Source organism: Phalacrocorax carbo, chromosome 2 (genome assembly GCF_963921805.1).
Source record: "Phalacrocorax carbo chromosome 2, bPhaCar2.1, whole genome shotgun sequence".
Taxonomy (NCBI): Eukaryota; Metazoa; Chordata; class Aves; order Suliformes; family Phalacrocoracidae; genus Phalacrocorax; species Phalacrocorax carbo.
Window position 1 is genome coordinate 40,753,338 of NC_087514.1, and position 17,034 is coordinate 40,770,371.

At 39.7% G+C, this 17,034-nt stretch overlaps 1 protein-coding gene across 1 annotated transcript in view; it reads right to left on the reverse strand.

Annotated features, from left to right (window-relative positions):
* Window positions 1-15,463, reverse strand: part of CLVS1 (clavesin 1) — a 100,896-nt gene extending 85,433 nt beyond the window's left edge. Inside the window, exon 1 of the mRNA XM_064442649.1 lies at window positions 15,056-15,463. Within this exon, the coding sequence (XP_064298719.1) occupies window positions 15,056-15,444 (389 nt within the window). The 5' untranslated portion in view covers window positions 15,445-15,463. The remainder of the gene's footprint in view (window positions 1-15,055) is intronic.
* Window positions 15,464-17,034: the final 1,571 nt, after the last annotated feature.

Below are 17,034 nucleotides of genomic sequence, written 5' to 3' on the forward strand. Positions count from 1 at the left end.
TTGCTGTTTCTGGGGGAAAGGGCTGTGTTTTATGTTTTCTGAACAACTGTAAACTGTAAATTGATGGTGTAATGTTTTATACTCTTCTAATTCTGTTTGTATTGTGTTTTATTGTGAAGCTAATACAATTAATTCAGGTTTGGTTTTTTTTACACTTCTAATAGGAATTCTCACATAGTCAATACAGAGAATTACTGAAGAAATGTGGTTAATTGAAGTCACTACTCTGCACTACTCATTCAATTATAAATAATTGCTCATGGAGAAACATATGTAACAATTAAGTACAGAAAATAGTAGACAGCTAAAATTTTTGCGCTTTTGAACTCAATGCACAATGACATCCTGCCAGACCTCACATTGGCATTTGTAGGAGGCAGTTAGCTGGAACAATCAGGATCTTTACTCCAAACACAAGCAGTAGTGATCACTTCAGTGAACATACAGACAGAGGGGAGGCCCTATTTTATCAAAAGTCAGCAAAAAAGAGGCAGAAAAAGGATCATCAGACATTGCCACAGCAAGTCTAGTTACATGGCCTTGAGAAAAATGCCAGAAGGAAAACGTCAGTATTAGAGGTAAACATGGAAGTTTTGAGCAAATAAATCATCCCTTGTTCTTTACTTCCTGTTTTCTGGAAAACAGTTGAATGCACTCATTTGCACAAGCTTGTTTACAAAGAAACACCTGATTTTCTCATCTATTCCTTCCCATAAAAAACCTTTATGAAAACAGGAAGTCACAATTAATTTTCCTTGAGATCTAAGTGGTTCGATGGTAAGAAAATAAGGGATTGGGTGTTACCATGAACATATTATGATTTATTGGAATAGCTGCACTGTGAAGTCGTCTTTAAAAGTAGCAAAACCTACCTTTCAGGAGATGGCATTGGGGATGCTTGCACCATAACAGGGAAGATGTGGCCTTTGGAAGATTTAAGATATAAAAGCTGTAATTTGGTGTTATGGGATGGCTTGTTACAGGCGCAGGGTTTGTTAATACTATTTTGGGTCTCCTTTTTTGTCTGTTATTGTCTCACTGTTTACACTGTATCGAAAGAGGAAAATTAGGCAGGAAGAGTTCATTCCTAAAGGTCTAAGCACAGTCTTAAGACACATTTGTTACAACAGCAGAATTCATTTGCTTAAAAGCATACTTCTCTTTATTCTAGCCAATGCTTTGACTTCACAGAAATGTTACTAAAAAGGCCTTATGGCAATATCAGAGAAAAACTACAAGTGATCAAGTCTCTGCAAAATGAATCCCAATATGCTGCAGTCAGTTTCACTCCACAAAAACACACAAAAAGCAGAGCGCTTCCAACCTTTCCATGTTTTTTTCCCCCTGATCTGCCAGAACACTTGATGTTTCCATTCCCTTGCATTCATTTTACTTCACTTTGGTTAATATTTTGTAATTTTAGTATTAATCAACAGTGCTTAAAAGTTTCACTTCTGCAGGAGAAGTATACTAAGCCAGAAGGTACTTAAGCAAATGTGTAATGTAAAGCATATGAATAGTCTCATTGCTGCATTTTGTCTCCATTGTTGAATTTGTTGGGGTTGCTCGCATGCATGTGAGTATATGCACTGCTGAATCAGATGTTATGAAAAAAACCTTTCTTTGTCTCCTTGCCCTTTGGAAATGCAGTAACCCTATATGTTTTTGAAAGAATTAGATAAGGAGGCTCCCCGGCTTCAGCCATGCAATCTTTTAACTTATAGTTTCATGAAAGTTGTAAAAAAGGCTTTTAGTTCACCTATTCTTAGTCATGTACACTACTTTTATTAAGGGCTCCACATCATGGCTGTAGTTATGAATTAGACCATTTTTCATCCCAGAAGTAGGAAATTGCATGACAGAATACAGCACTGGCACAGTGGGACCTTGTGCGAGCAGGTCATTGATGAACACCTTCCTCCCCTCCGCCTGGCCATAGCACTTCACCCCTACAGTCTGCCACTCCCCCAGTTCTGGCCAGAGCCTCTCCTCAGAGGACACAGTTAATCAGGGTGCTGAGCTATAAATCTCACCTGCTTCATGATGTTGGGCACTTCTTCCAGCATAACTATTTCCATTTTCTCCCTTTGCTTCATTTTCTATTATCCTGCCATGCTCACACCAGAGCAATTCACCACATGCAGAAATGAGTCTTGTCCATGGCTTGTGTGCCCTCCTTAATTGCTCAGCACCATCAGCCTTGCAAATGGTTGTTTTCTTAAACATACCATTAGTATAGCAACACTTCTTATCTTTCTGGGTACTTCAGGAAAACAAAATAACAATTTTTTTTACCGAACATCTGTTTGTAGACATTTATAGTGAGCCATAGCCTCGGCCAGGCATAGCTAGCAGCCAAGAGATTTATTTTCCACCATAACTTTAGGAGATGTAGAGCTTCTTTGAGGGAGAAAAAAGTAGGCAAAGAGGTTAGTCCTGCCCACCCTGGTGTAAAAGCTGGACCAGGACTGAAGTCTCTCTGTGGGTCAGGTAGGGGACAGTTCAGGTTTCCTTCTGTGTCTTTTGGGAAGCAGCGTTAAAGAAGACCTTGCCTTTGAGGCAGTGGTGTGACAAGTAGGAAACATTGAGTTATTTCTTCCCTGTGTCACTGATTCACTGCCTGACTGTGTTCGATCCCTGTGAGCCCCTCCATTAGACCCGGGGTGCACTCCTGCCATGGGATGCAGCCAGCTGCAAGTTGCTTGGCCCTGCCCTGCTGCCCCAGGGAGCACCTGACCCCCTGACATACTCTTCTTCATTTAGGAAAGTCTTTCTCACGTCCATTTAGATTGCAAACTTTCTAGGTCAGGGGTTAAGCCTTGCTTTTTTTTTTTCATCTAGTGTGTTAGGGCTGATAGCAAAAAATTAACAAATTCACGCAGGAAATTGGTTGCTGGTGAGCACAACTGGCTGGTATGAGTGCAATGCCCTCTTAGATACATCATGCAATAACTGGTCACCCAGTTCAACAGCCATGGTCTGGATTCACTGAGCAAGAGTTTTGATGCAGCTGCATTTAAAGTCTGTGCATTTTATTACATTTGACAATTGCCTGTAGGTTACCACCCTCCATTATATGTTAATATAACCTTTGTTATTCACTGTCTTTCCCTTACTCTTGTGCAGCTGAATGAGAGAGAACCGTAAACTCCTTAAAGTTCAAACCCACTCTAGTAAGACAGTATTTTTGGCTTGGTAGGTCCAGTAGTATTCAAGAACAGCATTTAACATCCTGGGGACTAGATACCCAGCTGTGCCAGAAGCATACCCCAGTGTATTCCAGAGTTAAAATGAAAATGGCTTTACACTAATTAAATTTCCTTGGATGTAGGGATGTGGCTGCTGATGAACAGGGCCAGCAAGAGCTCTGAAGGCCCTTCTGGTGCTATCCTCCTCAATGGCAGTCAACAGGACAGGCCACGTGGCTCCTGCATTGGCTGGAGCATTCCATCCATGAACACGTAGTCAACATTATGTCTGCACCATGGCGTTTCACAAACAGCCACAGTCAGTACTTCAGAAGTCCCCTTCCATGGGAAAACTCAGTACCTCTGAAAGTAAGACAGACACAAGAAAGTGCCATTCTCACTCACCGCATGTGCATGCTCCTCCTGACAGAGTACTTCCTCACCAATGCTTTCCTTAAATCTTAGAACTACTTTTACTGGGGTCATGTCAGAAAGCCCCCACTGGAGGACTATTTCCTGATGGGGTATCTACCTAGAGGTTCTGCAATTTTCCACATCACAGATAGGCATAGCAACCTTTTCACAAAGTTAGCATACCCGCATTATTTAGTGGTTTCAAACAGGTTCTGATCCAGAAAGAAGGCTACAATAGACCTTGGAGAAAATGAGTTTTGCAACAATGGAGTGAGTCTCCCATGTGTGGGAGACACCGCTCCACCATAAGAAACAATATCACTGGACCACCATAAAATATCAGAACTATCTATTTTTAAATATAGTTGAGGCACAAAACATCTAGCATGTATCCAGAATCCCAGATGCGAAAATTATTTTTACACAACATTTCTTATATATGAGATAGTCTGGTGGACTTTTAGGCACCAGAGCTTAGTGATACGATGCTTATGTTCTTAAATTGCAAGATATCTTCTGAGTTTATCCTCCTCAGAGGCTTCTGACAAAGCAAAATTAATCCTAAAAGTAGGGGATAGGAAGTTACAGGATAGGAGTCTTACATCTCCTGCACTGCATCACCATAAGTACTCCTAGTTTGTCTCTGACTTCAGTAAAAAATCCAGTGATGAGAAGTCCACAGAGCACCTCAGTTACCTGTTCAGGTCCTGAACCAACTTAATCATTGCAAAATGTTTTCTAACTTTTTGAAATCTAATTCTGTTTAAGATTGCTTTGTTGTTTGTTTGGTTTTTTTTAATTCTGTATTCCCATCCTTAAGGAAATGGGGAACTTCTCAAAACCACCTTTTATTCAACTTTTATATATAGGAAGATACCTATCCTATCTCTTATTTTCCTCAATTTTTATTACATTGTCATATTTTCAGTTACTTTGCTTTACTATTCTTTTCTTGACTTAGCTCAGGTTTGTCTCCCATGCTAGTATTTAGGTTACAGGTCAGCTGAGGTGAGTAAAGGTGATTAACTACTGGTGCCCTGCAGACAACATTCCTGTAATACAGCTCAGAGATATCGCTTCGTCAATGGTATTACCTTACTGTATCGTTCCATTTGTAGTCCATCCTTTACCCCCAAATCCTTTTGTGCCTAATCAGTATTTTCTCCATTAATTAACCATGATTACCTTATTTAACAAAACAAGAGGTGAGAAAAGTCCAGTAAAGACAAATATGTCAGCCAGGACTAAACCAGTAATGGCAGGTATGCCTGGTGTCTCACAAGGCTTCTTGGTTTTTAACATGGAGCTTACATCTGATATGTCTCTTTTTGAAGTAAACCCTAAAATGATCCTGAATTACTTTTAAATGAGTCATATAAAATGTTCTGTGAAAGAAAGTGAATATACATGTGCCTGTGTATGCATTTTAGCAGAGACTAACAATAAGATGCTGGAAAAATGAAAGGCGTTCATTGCAGCTATGGCATATACAGATTGCCATTTTCCCCAGACTTGCAAAGCTCTTTTATTCAAACAGAATGGAAGGTTTTATCAGAGTGAAACTGAATTTAAATTGCAGTAGCCAGCTAAAAGTGGCTTACATGTAAATGAGAACCTAAGAAATGGAAAGATTTCCTACTGTCTCTCCCTAGGTCAGAGTTTATTCCTCCTCCTTTTTTATCTTGGTTTTCAAATTAATATTGCAGTGCATTTGGAAGCAGGATTTTTCAGCAGTCTCTTTCTCTTTCAATATAAATCACATTTCTCCTTTTGTACTTACACAACAGACAGGTAGGATTATCCCTGGGAAAACAAGGTAATGCATTCTTATTCAGAAGCCTTGCAAAGTGAGAAGGGCTTAGAGGATCACAGGTCCAAGATAATAGGAGAGGATGAAGATGCCTTAGATAGGGTTATTGCACTCTGGTGTGGATTATCCTGGTCAGAAATACCTATACAAAAGAAATTCTGTGCACTAACACATACCCTAGTACTCTGAAGGGGTATAGGCACCACATATACTCTGTAGATTGATATGTGCATGTTTAATATACATGACTGGCATCTCCTGGATTTGCTGTGAAAGGAAGCCAGAAGAAAGGAAACAGTGAAAGGTTTAGCACTGGCAAGGAGAGTGCACGTTCCTGATGACACCATAGCAGTGGCGTTGTGCTTGTTACCACTTTTTTTCACCTTTGTTACTTCATTCATATCTGTATGCAATTCAGTTCTCCTGCTGACATGGTACAAAACCAGAGGAGCTGAAATTATGGCTTTGTGGAAGGGAGCACAAGACTGTCTATGGGAAAGAACAAGGAAGGCAGGGGGATGGGTTGCAACTGGAATTCCATGAAGAAAACCATATTGGTCTAAAAAAGTAAAAAAATAATCTTGAGCTTCCTGCTTTGTTAATTCAGACTGACACCTGCATGTCTTGTAAAGTATGTGAGACTCCATGTCTTGTGAAGTACACATGAGAGTGCTTCTACTGGATCAGACCAAAGGTTCCTCTGGCCCCAGATCTTTGTTGTGACAAGCCCCTAACAAGGGGCTTGATACACAGAAGATTGGCAAGGTTAAAATACAAAACATACTAATTTGCCTCCGAAAAGCAAATATTTATTCTTATGTATATTGATATGTTAACTTCAAAAAGATGGTATCTTTGCTACCATAGCTTAGAATCCTACAGTTTCATTCAGATCCTGAATTTTGGCCCTCTAAATATGTATTATGGGATATTATATAAATAACCCATATGCGTTTTTCAAATAGATTGCTATTGATCATATAGCATTGTAACATTACTTGGTGCTGTGATTTATACTGCATATACGAAAGATAACCGGCACCAGATGTGTTAATGCATGCACAGACACATGCCATCCACTGTGTGTTTGCAATGGCAAAATGGAAAAGTGATACCATCTTTCTATAAAGAAAAAGCACCAATGAAGATATGTGCATATTAACTTTCCCTTAAAAATTAATTTTTACTTATGCAAGTTTGCTCAGCATGGGCAGAAAATAGGCAGTTATATAGGAAATAGTTCCAGCAGGAGGCTAACTGGCTGGCTTTGCCCTCTGTCCCTTGTTACAAATGGACACTCCAGGAAGTTTCCAGAGCTGAGATTATCCTTTGTCTAGGAGCAAAGGATAGTTGCTTTTTACTGCCCCTTTGGTTGCTGCACTTATTAAAAATAAAAACTGTGAGAGTGCAATCAGGAGTTAAGACAAAAATTTCCTCTTCCTCAAGGAGTGATATCACCATCTTCTCTTTAGGAATCATGTCTCCCATCATGGCATATTAATTATGATGCTCCACCTGTTTTACTGCCTTACCCGTATCAAAAGAGGCAAAATATCTTGTATAGAAGAGCTTTAACAACTCAATATTTAGGCTAATTTATTAGAATGTCTTTAGTCCTCCACCCTGGCCTCCACCTCTATCTGGTCTGTTAAATTTTTAGGTGCCTGTGGCAGATGGGGTCTTCTACCACTTCCTTCCTCATATTATCAAGACTATCCCAGAGATATATGGTCAGGACACTCTGATCAGTGCAACCACAGGAGCTGATGTCTCCCATGTCCTCCAGCCTTGCCATGGTAGACAAGAACCCTGAAGCAGGGTGACCATAGTGGCAGGGTAGAATTTACCCCAACATGCTGTTCAGCCATTTCATGGAGCTCAGCACCCCCCACACCATGCACAACTTGATCAAATTCATGCTGTCCACTGTAACTCCTCTGGGATCACCCAGCCTGCTAATGGCAGCAGTTCCCAGGTATCCCTCGTGCTGCTTTGAGGGTGCTGGGAATGGAGGATGCTCAACACGTACCAGGACATGGTGAAAAAAGCAACTGTTTTTATGTAAAATGCAATTGATACCGAGGCTTGTAGCTCAGAGGAAAGAGCCTAAAATAAATCATGGCCTGGGGAAATAATATATCAAGAAATTATTAGAATTTAAAAATTTCAAATGTATTTAAGGATTCCAGCTCAGTATCTCCACTCCTTTCTGACACTTCTACTGTATGTAGCCTATGAAATAGATAGTCAGAGAATTATGGTTTTTTCCTCCCCTGACTCTTTACAGTCTGCTGCTGCTGCAATGCATGAATTTACGTTATCTTCTTTTAATTAGGTTGGCAAGTTAGAAATTGATCAGAATATCAGATATTTAGAAAACTTGAGTTAGGAAAAGTTCTGACAAAAAAATTTCTGATCTCTTCCTACAAAATCTTACCTCAAAAAACTCCTATTTATAAGAGCATTCATTCATGGTTACCAGCTGTTCTTGAGGGTCAAAGGGACAGAGCCAAGTGGGATGTCATATTGCTTGGCTTCATACTATTCTTTTGATATAGCTTTGTTATAATGTTCTTTTGCAGAACCCAGCTGTTAGGCCAACATATACAACCCACATAGGTGTATGGGTCATTTTCTAGAGACAAGGGATGAGTGTTATCACAACTGTATGCAGTTTATCTTTTCTGCCACCCAGACATAAACCCTCACAACAAGATTTTGGTCTTTTGAGTCAGTCTGGGAAGCAAGCAGGGGGCTGTGCAAGTGTGCGTATGTGTTTGTTGTGTACATGTGTGTGTTTTTTTTAATCAACTGTCCTCTTCGGTTCATAAAGCTTGGAGATTGGATTTGCTTTCTTTTCTCCACAGGAGGGAGGTAGCACAGAGCCACTTTCCAGTCTGCCCTTTGTTTCCCTTTGTCATCCCGCAGGCCAGCTCCAGCAATTGTCTGTCTCACCCACTGGCATTGTCCTTCACAGCTCTTCAGTCAGCTCTCAGCCCAACACCTCCTTCTCTTCCCTCTCAATATGTGTTTGATTGCCCTACCCTCCCTCCACTGATTTTTTTTTTTCCCTTTCAGTCAAGCTTGTCTTGTTCTTCAACATATGCTTCATAACTTTCCCAGCTGTTGTTTTTCTTTCTCTTTTTCAGACATTTTCTCTCTCTTCTTTGATTCCCTTCTCAGCCCTATCCAGGACTGTCATTTGTGTATGTCATCCTTCTGTCATTCATATGGACTGCAACAGCCTTCACAAACTCGGCTTCCATAATAAATGGTACTAAGTGAATTAAGTTGCCACCTCCAAGCAAATTAAAACATTTCAAGACAGAGCTCCTTTTTGTCTTCTTTGTCCAACATTTAATTTGCACATCTGTTAGTCCCCGAAATGAGTATTCTGCTAATGCTATGCTTCCTTCCTCTACTACCCTGAATTCTGCTACCATTTCAGACTACTTCAGTAATGTAATAATGTAATATGAATTATTTTTTAATACAGTGTGCTTCTAGCGCTATTTATTGGTCAATGCAGTGTTTGAATCACAACCTCAATCTGCATGACTGTAAACATCTCCCAACACAGACGCACTATTTCTTAACCAGACCCAAAGACTTGCTGTGTAAATATCATTCTGGTGTAAGGGCTGGCTGTATTTCAGCTGCAATCTCTCATAATAAACAGCTATGAGGCTGAGTTATTGCCACAGTTTGCCTGTGACTATAAATCAGTCTCAACAGATGTTTATTCCTTCATATTCTATTAAGCATCTGAGATTATCCTTGAAATATATTGGAATAATCAGCATTTGAGAGATACTCATTTATACCAACAGGATCTGCTGATGATAATATCCTTGTAATTACACCACTATGAGCATTCTCAGCAAGGACATAATTTTTTCTACTGCGATCCTTTAAAATATTTATAGCTGTCGATTTACTGTTATGTCAGAGTATTTCCTTGCCCTTTAGCCTATCTCAGCACACTTTCCTACAGAATGGCAAGTATATGACATTTGAAGCTCCTTGGTTAATAAAAGAGCTTTTATGGCTAGCAGCTGACTTGGGAATGTGTGTTGTAAACTGACTGACTTACAGACTTCTTGGAGCTATGTGACAGCTTCTAAGACACAACAGTCCAGTCACAAAGATAGAAATTCATTACAGTTTTGATGCAAAAGACAATGGGCAACCTTCTGCCCTCCTACCCCAAGACCCTGTTTGCAGAGGATCATGATTGGAGATGGCCCTCATGCTGGCTTTCTACACAGAAATAAATTTTACTCTGGATGAACAACCTTGAAGGAAATATCTTTACTTGGAAGATTAATGAACACCTTCTGCTGAATTACTTGTTCACCCAAACGCCTCGTCTCCCTGGTGTATGAGCAGGATATATTGGAAGGCAGTAGCAGACTTAGGAACAGCTGCGGTAGTTAGGGAAGACTTTCCTCAATCCAACAGCCAAAAAGGCACTTTTATCTGACTTCTTTAAAAGCTTCAAACTCACTAGAGGTGCATCAGAGGAGTGAGGTCTTGGTGGGACCGATGAAATTAAAAAGTGTGAGAAAGAGCATTTGTAATCCAGCACAAGGCACATTTGTTTTTATGTGAAATCCTGGTACAAGTCTCATCAAAACTGTAGGCCTATATGTACGGATGTATTTGTTTTACAAACTACAATCTTTTATGATGCAAATTATTTTTTCAGAAAAGTTCCTGACAAGATCGGTTTGACATTCTTACCTGTCTTTATTATTCCATGGTTTCCATTTAAAAAAAAAAAAAAGGTGCTCTGTAAGCAGTGGTATTTGTGAGACCTTTGTGAGTTTTGGGTGAGTTCACACCTTGTAGTTGGATTATTCTGCACCTCTGAGGACTGAGCTCTGATCAAAGTGAATGACAGCCCTCCCCTGCGTGGATTCTCTAGTGTACAGTAATATAGCTCAACATTTTTCCTCTCCCTCAGTGTGGAACTAACCTGATCTCTGTCTGTTCTACCCTTTCTATCATTTTCACTTATTCAATACCTCTGAAGTTTTCTGTTCTGTATTATATGTGATTAACATTGACTAATAGATCCAAAATATACTATGCAGGACACAGAAAGAGATGACATCATCTCTAAGAAACCTGTCTGAAAAATAGAACAAAATCAAACCAATGCAGCACATGCTAAATGAATGAAAACCTGGGACCATGATAGATCTCAGCCAGTGATTTGGAGATAAGAGTTTTCATTCCTTGTGTTTTTTTCCTGGTCATCAAGGAAGTTTTGGTCAAAACAATAATCACCATCTTTTTCAACAATGCAGAAGCAAAAATAAAATTCTTGCCAGTGAACTTTGCAGCTGTCACAAAACCCATGCAATGATAATTGATGAGGAGGACAGGTTTAGCTCTGCAGAAGAGCGTGAATCACATGCTAGACTGTGCCCACATTATGGATGAGAATGTATGACACATTTACCAGTGGTGTTTGTATTTTAGGAAACAGTGACTTGGAAGCAGATTTGAGAAGAACATGAGCTCAAAATGTGATAGAGTAGCTAAGAAAACAGTGACAATCTTGTATCTAAAAGGAGTGAAAGTTTGTATTCAGTTCATCTGCACATTAGCTAAATGATAGGAAAGGTCCAGAAAATAATGATAAAGAATATTAGCAAGCTGGAAAAGCTTCCTAATTCTGAAAGTAAAGAAGTTCAATCTATTTAAGGTTTGGCAACATAAATCTATTGCAAGACATCAGGCTAGTGTAATACTTTGCAGAATATTATCTTTGCTGTGCTAGCTACCCACAAGCATGTTCTTTACCTTGTGGACAACACAAGGTTGTTTTGCCCTCAAGGAAAAGAGGGCTAGCTCTTTTACATTCACCATAGTTAAAAGGGAACACAAGAACCACTGCTGTAGACTAGCTAATGTACTATCTTCTTCTTGCCTGACAGTAACTTACCCTACAGTGCCACATCCTCAGTGAATTCAAAAGTAGGTTAAAAGCTGATGTGGTCAGGACACAAAAGTACAACCGTGGGAAGCTGTCATATTTTTGTGGTCCCTTTAAACTAGCACAATCCAGCAGCTGGAAGCTGAAGCTGGGAACATTGGGACTGGAAATTAAAATCTAGTTTTCTAGAGATGTTAGATCTACCAGTTACATTCCTGAAGCTAAAATTACAAATGCTTCTAAAAGATCACATAGAAGTTTTATCTTCCATACAGGGTATGCCTTCAGAACATCTTGAATCTGATTTGTCCACGCAGTCACATTACACAAATAATGATATTTCCTTTTAAAAATCAATATATTTGTAAGATCAAAAAGTTGTGAGGATGCTTCTCCCTCCTTGATATATGATCCATACAGCCACCATACTTCCAGGAGTATAAATGGTAAGAATGTCTGGACTGAAAATCAGTTTATGGATTATAGCCATGCTGACTTTAAATGAACCTTTATAAATTATGATTTCTTTATAAATGACCCCTTATCATTATGATTTAATGATAAAGGAAGAGAAGACACAGCCAGTTGCAAATGAGATTAAAGTTAGGAAAGGCATGCTGAAGGCTGAGCTCTTACTCTTGCGTATCAGCATCACAGCATCGTATGAATTAATTGCATTAACATTCAGCTGAACTGTAAACTTGTAAACATCTTGCCATCACTGAAGACATGTCTATAGAAAGGTTGCCCAAGGTATATGTTTGTAAGATATACACAATACCTGTTTGTTCAGGGTTTTTGTGAAATATATATGAATATCTATTTCTTCTGGTCAATAACCTGCTTCCCCTCTGCTTAACAGGACATTGAACTCATCATTTCCTGTTCCTTAACATCTTCTGCTCGTGTTGACTTAGACAGTAAAAAAGGAGGAGGTCATCCCTCTGTTTACTTACAACCTAAATCCTGTCCCAAATCCCTGCAGCACTTGCAGTGCTACAGAAGCCCACAGAAATGACACTTCTTGTCATTTGAATCCATAGAGAGTTGAGCTTCAGTGGCTGAAGAGAGCTAAAATTTTTAATTTCACTGAGGAGACTTAGGAAAGTATATCCTATCCTATTAGCTTCAGCCTTTCTTCCTGGAAGGTTAAAATTACATTTTCAGAAACAAGGTATCTTGCATGCTGGATCACTTTGGGTTTAGTGCACACACACACACACAGATGCATGTTAAAGGACTTGCAGAAAATTTGAGCCAAAACCTGACAGGAATCAATTGAGTTGCAGATGACACCAAATTGAGTGGGGAAGTAGACACTCCAGAAGGGAGAGCTGCACTGCAGGGGGATCTGGATAGGCTGGAAGAGTGGGCCGGCAAGAACCTTATGAAGTTCAACACGGACAGTGTATGGTCATGCACCTGGGAAAGCATAATCCAGGAGTGCAGTACAGCCTGGGATCCACCTGGCTGGAGAGCAGCTCTGTCGAAAGGGACCTGGGGGTCCTGGTGGACAGAAAGCTCAACATGAGCGAACAGTGTGCTGCTGCGGCCAGGAAGGCCAACAGGATGCTGGGTTGTATCAGAAAGCGCTTCACCAGCAGAGATAAAGAAGTCATCATCCCACTCTGCTCAGCACTTGTCAGTCCACACCTGGAGTACTGTGTACAGTTCTGGTCCCCTCGATACAAAAAGGATGTGGACAGGCTGGAGGGGGTCCAGAGAAGGGCCACCAAGATGATCAAAGGACTGAGAAGCCTGCCGTACGAGGATAGGCTGGGAGAGCTGGGTTTGTTCAGCCTTGAGAAAAGGAGGCTTAGAGGGGATCTCATCACCATGTACCAGTACTTAAGGGGTAGCTACAAAGAAGATGGAGACTTTCATTTTACAAGGAGTCCCATGGAGAGGACAAGGGGGATGGACACAAGTTGCTCTTGGGCAACAAGTGGCGCTTGAACACGAGAGGGAAATTTTTCACATTGAGGACGGTCACCATTGGAATAATCTCCCCAGGGAAGTGGTTGACTTGGCCACATTGGACACTTTCAAGAGTCGTCTAGACAGGGTGCTGGGCAATCTTGTCTAGGCTGTGCTAGAAAGGTTGGACTAGATGATCCCTGAGGTCCCTTCCAACCCGTGATTCTGTGATTCTGTCAAAATCTCAGTGCAGGAGCCTTAGACAGCAGCACTCGCTTCTTTCCCAGAGCGGGACCTGATGTACGAGGTTAATCACAAATATTCATTTTGTTGAGGGATCAGAAACCGAAAGCTAGCTCTGTATAATACCTAAATCCCTTAGTGCAACCAGCAGACCCACAGTGCTTCTGTCCTCTAAGCTGATATTTTCTATTAATTCAAGATGAAGGTTAATTCATCTGTCTTTCCAATTGCTAAAGGAAGGGTTTTGTGGTTGGAAGAAAGGCAAGCTCACAGTACAGAATGACAGGAGATAAACTTCTGGCCCCTTTGCAGTCAGTAGGACTTTTAATCTCTGTCTTCAGTTCTGGATTTCACCAAATACTTTTGTATATGCAAAGTTACATTTCTGTAACTTTTTCTGTACATTTATTTACCAGAACTGTACATACAAAAGAAAATTAGAAACACCTCTGAACTCTGTCTTCATGTAGAGATGAAAGGCTTTCCCAGAAAACAGCTAACAGGAAAAACTGCAGGCATATGTGTATTGCTCTCTAATAATTTCTATAACATAAATTCAAAGCTCCAACTTATTGATTCCTCAGGATGAGACAATTTCATGGACAACTTTAGACCATGTCAAGACAAAATCCTACCTGGAACTCATCAGAATTTATGATACTCAAAACCTGAATCTGAATTTTGTTCTTTGGTCTCATTTTTATCAAAAATCAGCAGAACACATGGCAATCTTACAGCTGATGACATTTCTCCATCTCACTGTGAAGGCAGGGAAAACAGAAGGGAATCAATTCTGATGAAGAGGACAATGTGTACATGATATTCCTGGACTAGCCCCTTTTCTCTATATCACTTCAAATAGGTAGTGAAAGCTGACTAATCACATCAACATTGAAGGACATCATTTTATAATAATGGCTGGGAGATATCTTTGTTCATACTATTCTGGAAAGAAATGACCTGAACAGAAAATACTCTTTGCATGAATCTCCCATTGATCAAACTAAGAAGCATACAGTAACCAGAGTGTGTAGAAATTACAATGCAGTTTGTGGAAATCTCATAACACAGGCTGTAATTTGTGAAATGGTTAAAACAAAAAATATTATTTGTTAAGAAGTCTGGAGACAGAATAAATATGGTCACTTTCTTCTGTACCAGAAGAGCTACAAGAACCTCCATATGTTTTGAGACATTTGCTTACTGTCAACCTGTTTGGCTAGTCTGTGATATTACTGAAGCCATTATAAGAAAGGCATTAGTGTATTTACAGCAGACAGACACTATCTGGCTAAAAACTGGAAATATTTATGGAAAAAAACGTGAGCTACTTATCTGACACACTGATATGCCCTTATTTCTCAAAGGTGTTATATCTGAAGAATGAGAGGTGATCAGATAAGATGAGGGTTTTAGTGAAATGGACTCATGGTTACAAAATATTTTACTCAAAATGGCCTTGCTGCTTCAAGTATGGTCACAAATATTCTGTTATGAGTTAAGTGTATGTAAAAAGATAAGGACACTATCTACATTTACCTACTCTGATCCCAGTTGGCTGCAAAAAGCAGAAGAATCTTCCTGCCACAGTGGTCACGATTTTCCAGTACTCCCGGGAACCCATCTGTCAGAGCCCGTTTGATTCCTGGATCATCAGCCTTGAAGTTTTTGAACATATCCAGATTTAATTGGCGGTACTGGAAGTACTGAGCCAGTAGTCTGAAGGCCTCAGTTTGGTGAAACTTTCTGGCTCGGAGAAATCTCAAGATGAAGGCATCATCTGTACGTAAAAACCCAATGTCAGGCCTCGTGATGATCATGTCCCTGACTTGCTGGATATCCTGATGTAAAATGTCTGGGTTTTCATTCAGTTCTAGGCGGGCTTTCTCTATAGTCTCTGGACTAAGTCCAGCTTGTAAATGGGTCATCTCTGCAAACACCTCTTTTCCAAATCCTTAACTTCAGATATTTAGTAGGAGAAGAGCTGATCCCATTCAACTGATGGTCTGCTGTGAGCATGAGCCATTCAGAAGTTTTCTGCTATCAAGCTGATATTTAACAAATGGTAGCGAAAGGCTTTTCTTATTCTTGCAGAAGGAATAAAAGGCAGTTCACATGTAGTATAATCCATCCAAAGGAAAGTGTTGTTTATTCCATCACTTACTAAAAGAAAAAGCAAATATATAAAAGAAAGATTAAATATGTATATAAAGCTTACAGGCATGCATTTCTGAACTGTATATAGCAATAAAATTGCTGTGTGTGCTTCGTATGTAAGAGGATAGCAGTCAAATCATTTCAGAATGGGTGCTTTGAGATAAGGCAGTCACTGACATCTTGAATGTATATATTCAAGCTTTCAGAAAGGCAATTTCATTAACCGACAATTAGTACTAAGATGTATCAACTTACTATTAGATTACACTTTGCAAAGTTGTCTTATAGAAGTGGGGGAGTTGCAGCATCCCATAACTTCAAGCCCAGGATGACAAAAGCAAAAAATAATAATCTTTTTTTTCCACCCCTAACAGAAGTTAAATTTCAGCTTCCTAAGTGCGCAGATTTACACTTACCATAATAAGTATAACAGCTGGTTGATTTGGTTTTATCACCCCTACTATCAGCTTGTAGCTTTCCTTGAATTAGTCCCTGAGCTGATTGTACAACTGATTAAAAAACCCTCAAAACTCCACCAACGTCAGGGGTATTTTCTATGTGGTAAAACCTCTCTGAAAATATTTCCCATTGAGACTTAATACATCTTCATGGGAAACTTCCCATGAATAAAATGCTTGATGAATCTAATCTGACAGGGTTGGTGTTTTAGTTGAAGAGATGCATTTTATTCCAAATTCACTTTTTTAAGTATCCTGTAGCTTTCCTGAATACCTAGTTCCAAATTTCATTTTCATTCCTGTACTTTATCTAGATTAGTTTTTACGAGTGTTAGAAGAAAACCTGCTTAAGCTGTTATGTATGAGCAAAATGGTACAGTGAATCTCTTACTTTTCAGTGACATAATTAGCAAGAGGTTGTCATTGAAGTCTGTGTAGTTACACTTGTGTGAAGTATAAGATCAAGGTTTGTTCCAATGTGAAATGTGTGTGAAGAAAGATCAAGATCCATCCAATTTTTCAGACGTCAGAAAAACAGACAAGCAAACAAAACCCCTACTGCTTAACTGATATATCTCTCCTTCTAATTTCTGAAACAGAAAAATTGGTTAAAAATTAAAAGGGAATCCCTCAGTGAAAGACATACTTTACTGTATTTGCAAAAAGCTGTTTGGGAAGTTATGAATTATTTATAGCAACGCAACTATTTCATTCAGCTGCCCCCCTGGCTTCAGCGTTCTCGTATCAAACAAAGGGGACAGCAGCAGCCAGAGTATTTCTTCATCCAGGGGCTGCTCAAAGTTACATTGCAGGACATAGAAGTCAAACAGCGCAAGGGATGCTCGAGCTCCCTGTCATGTGAGCTTGCATGTTATTGAGAAGCCCTACATTTTTAGAGGCCAC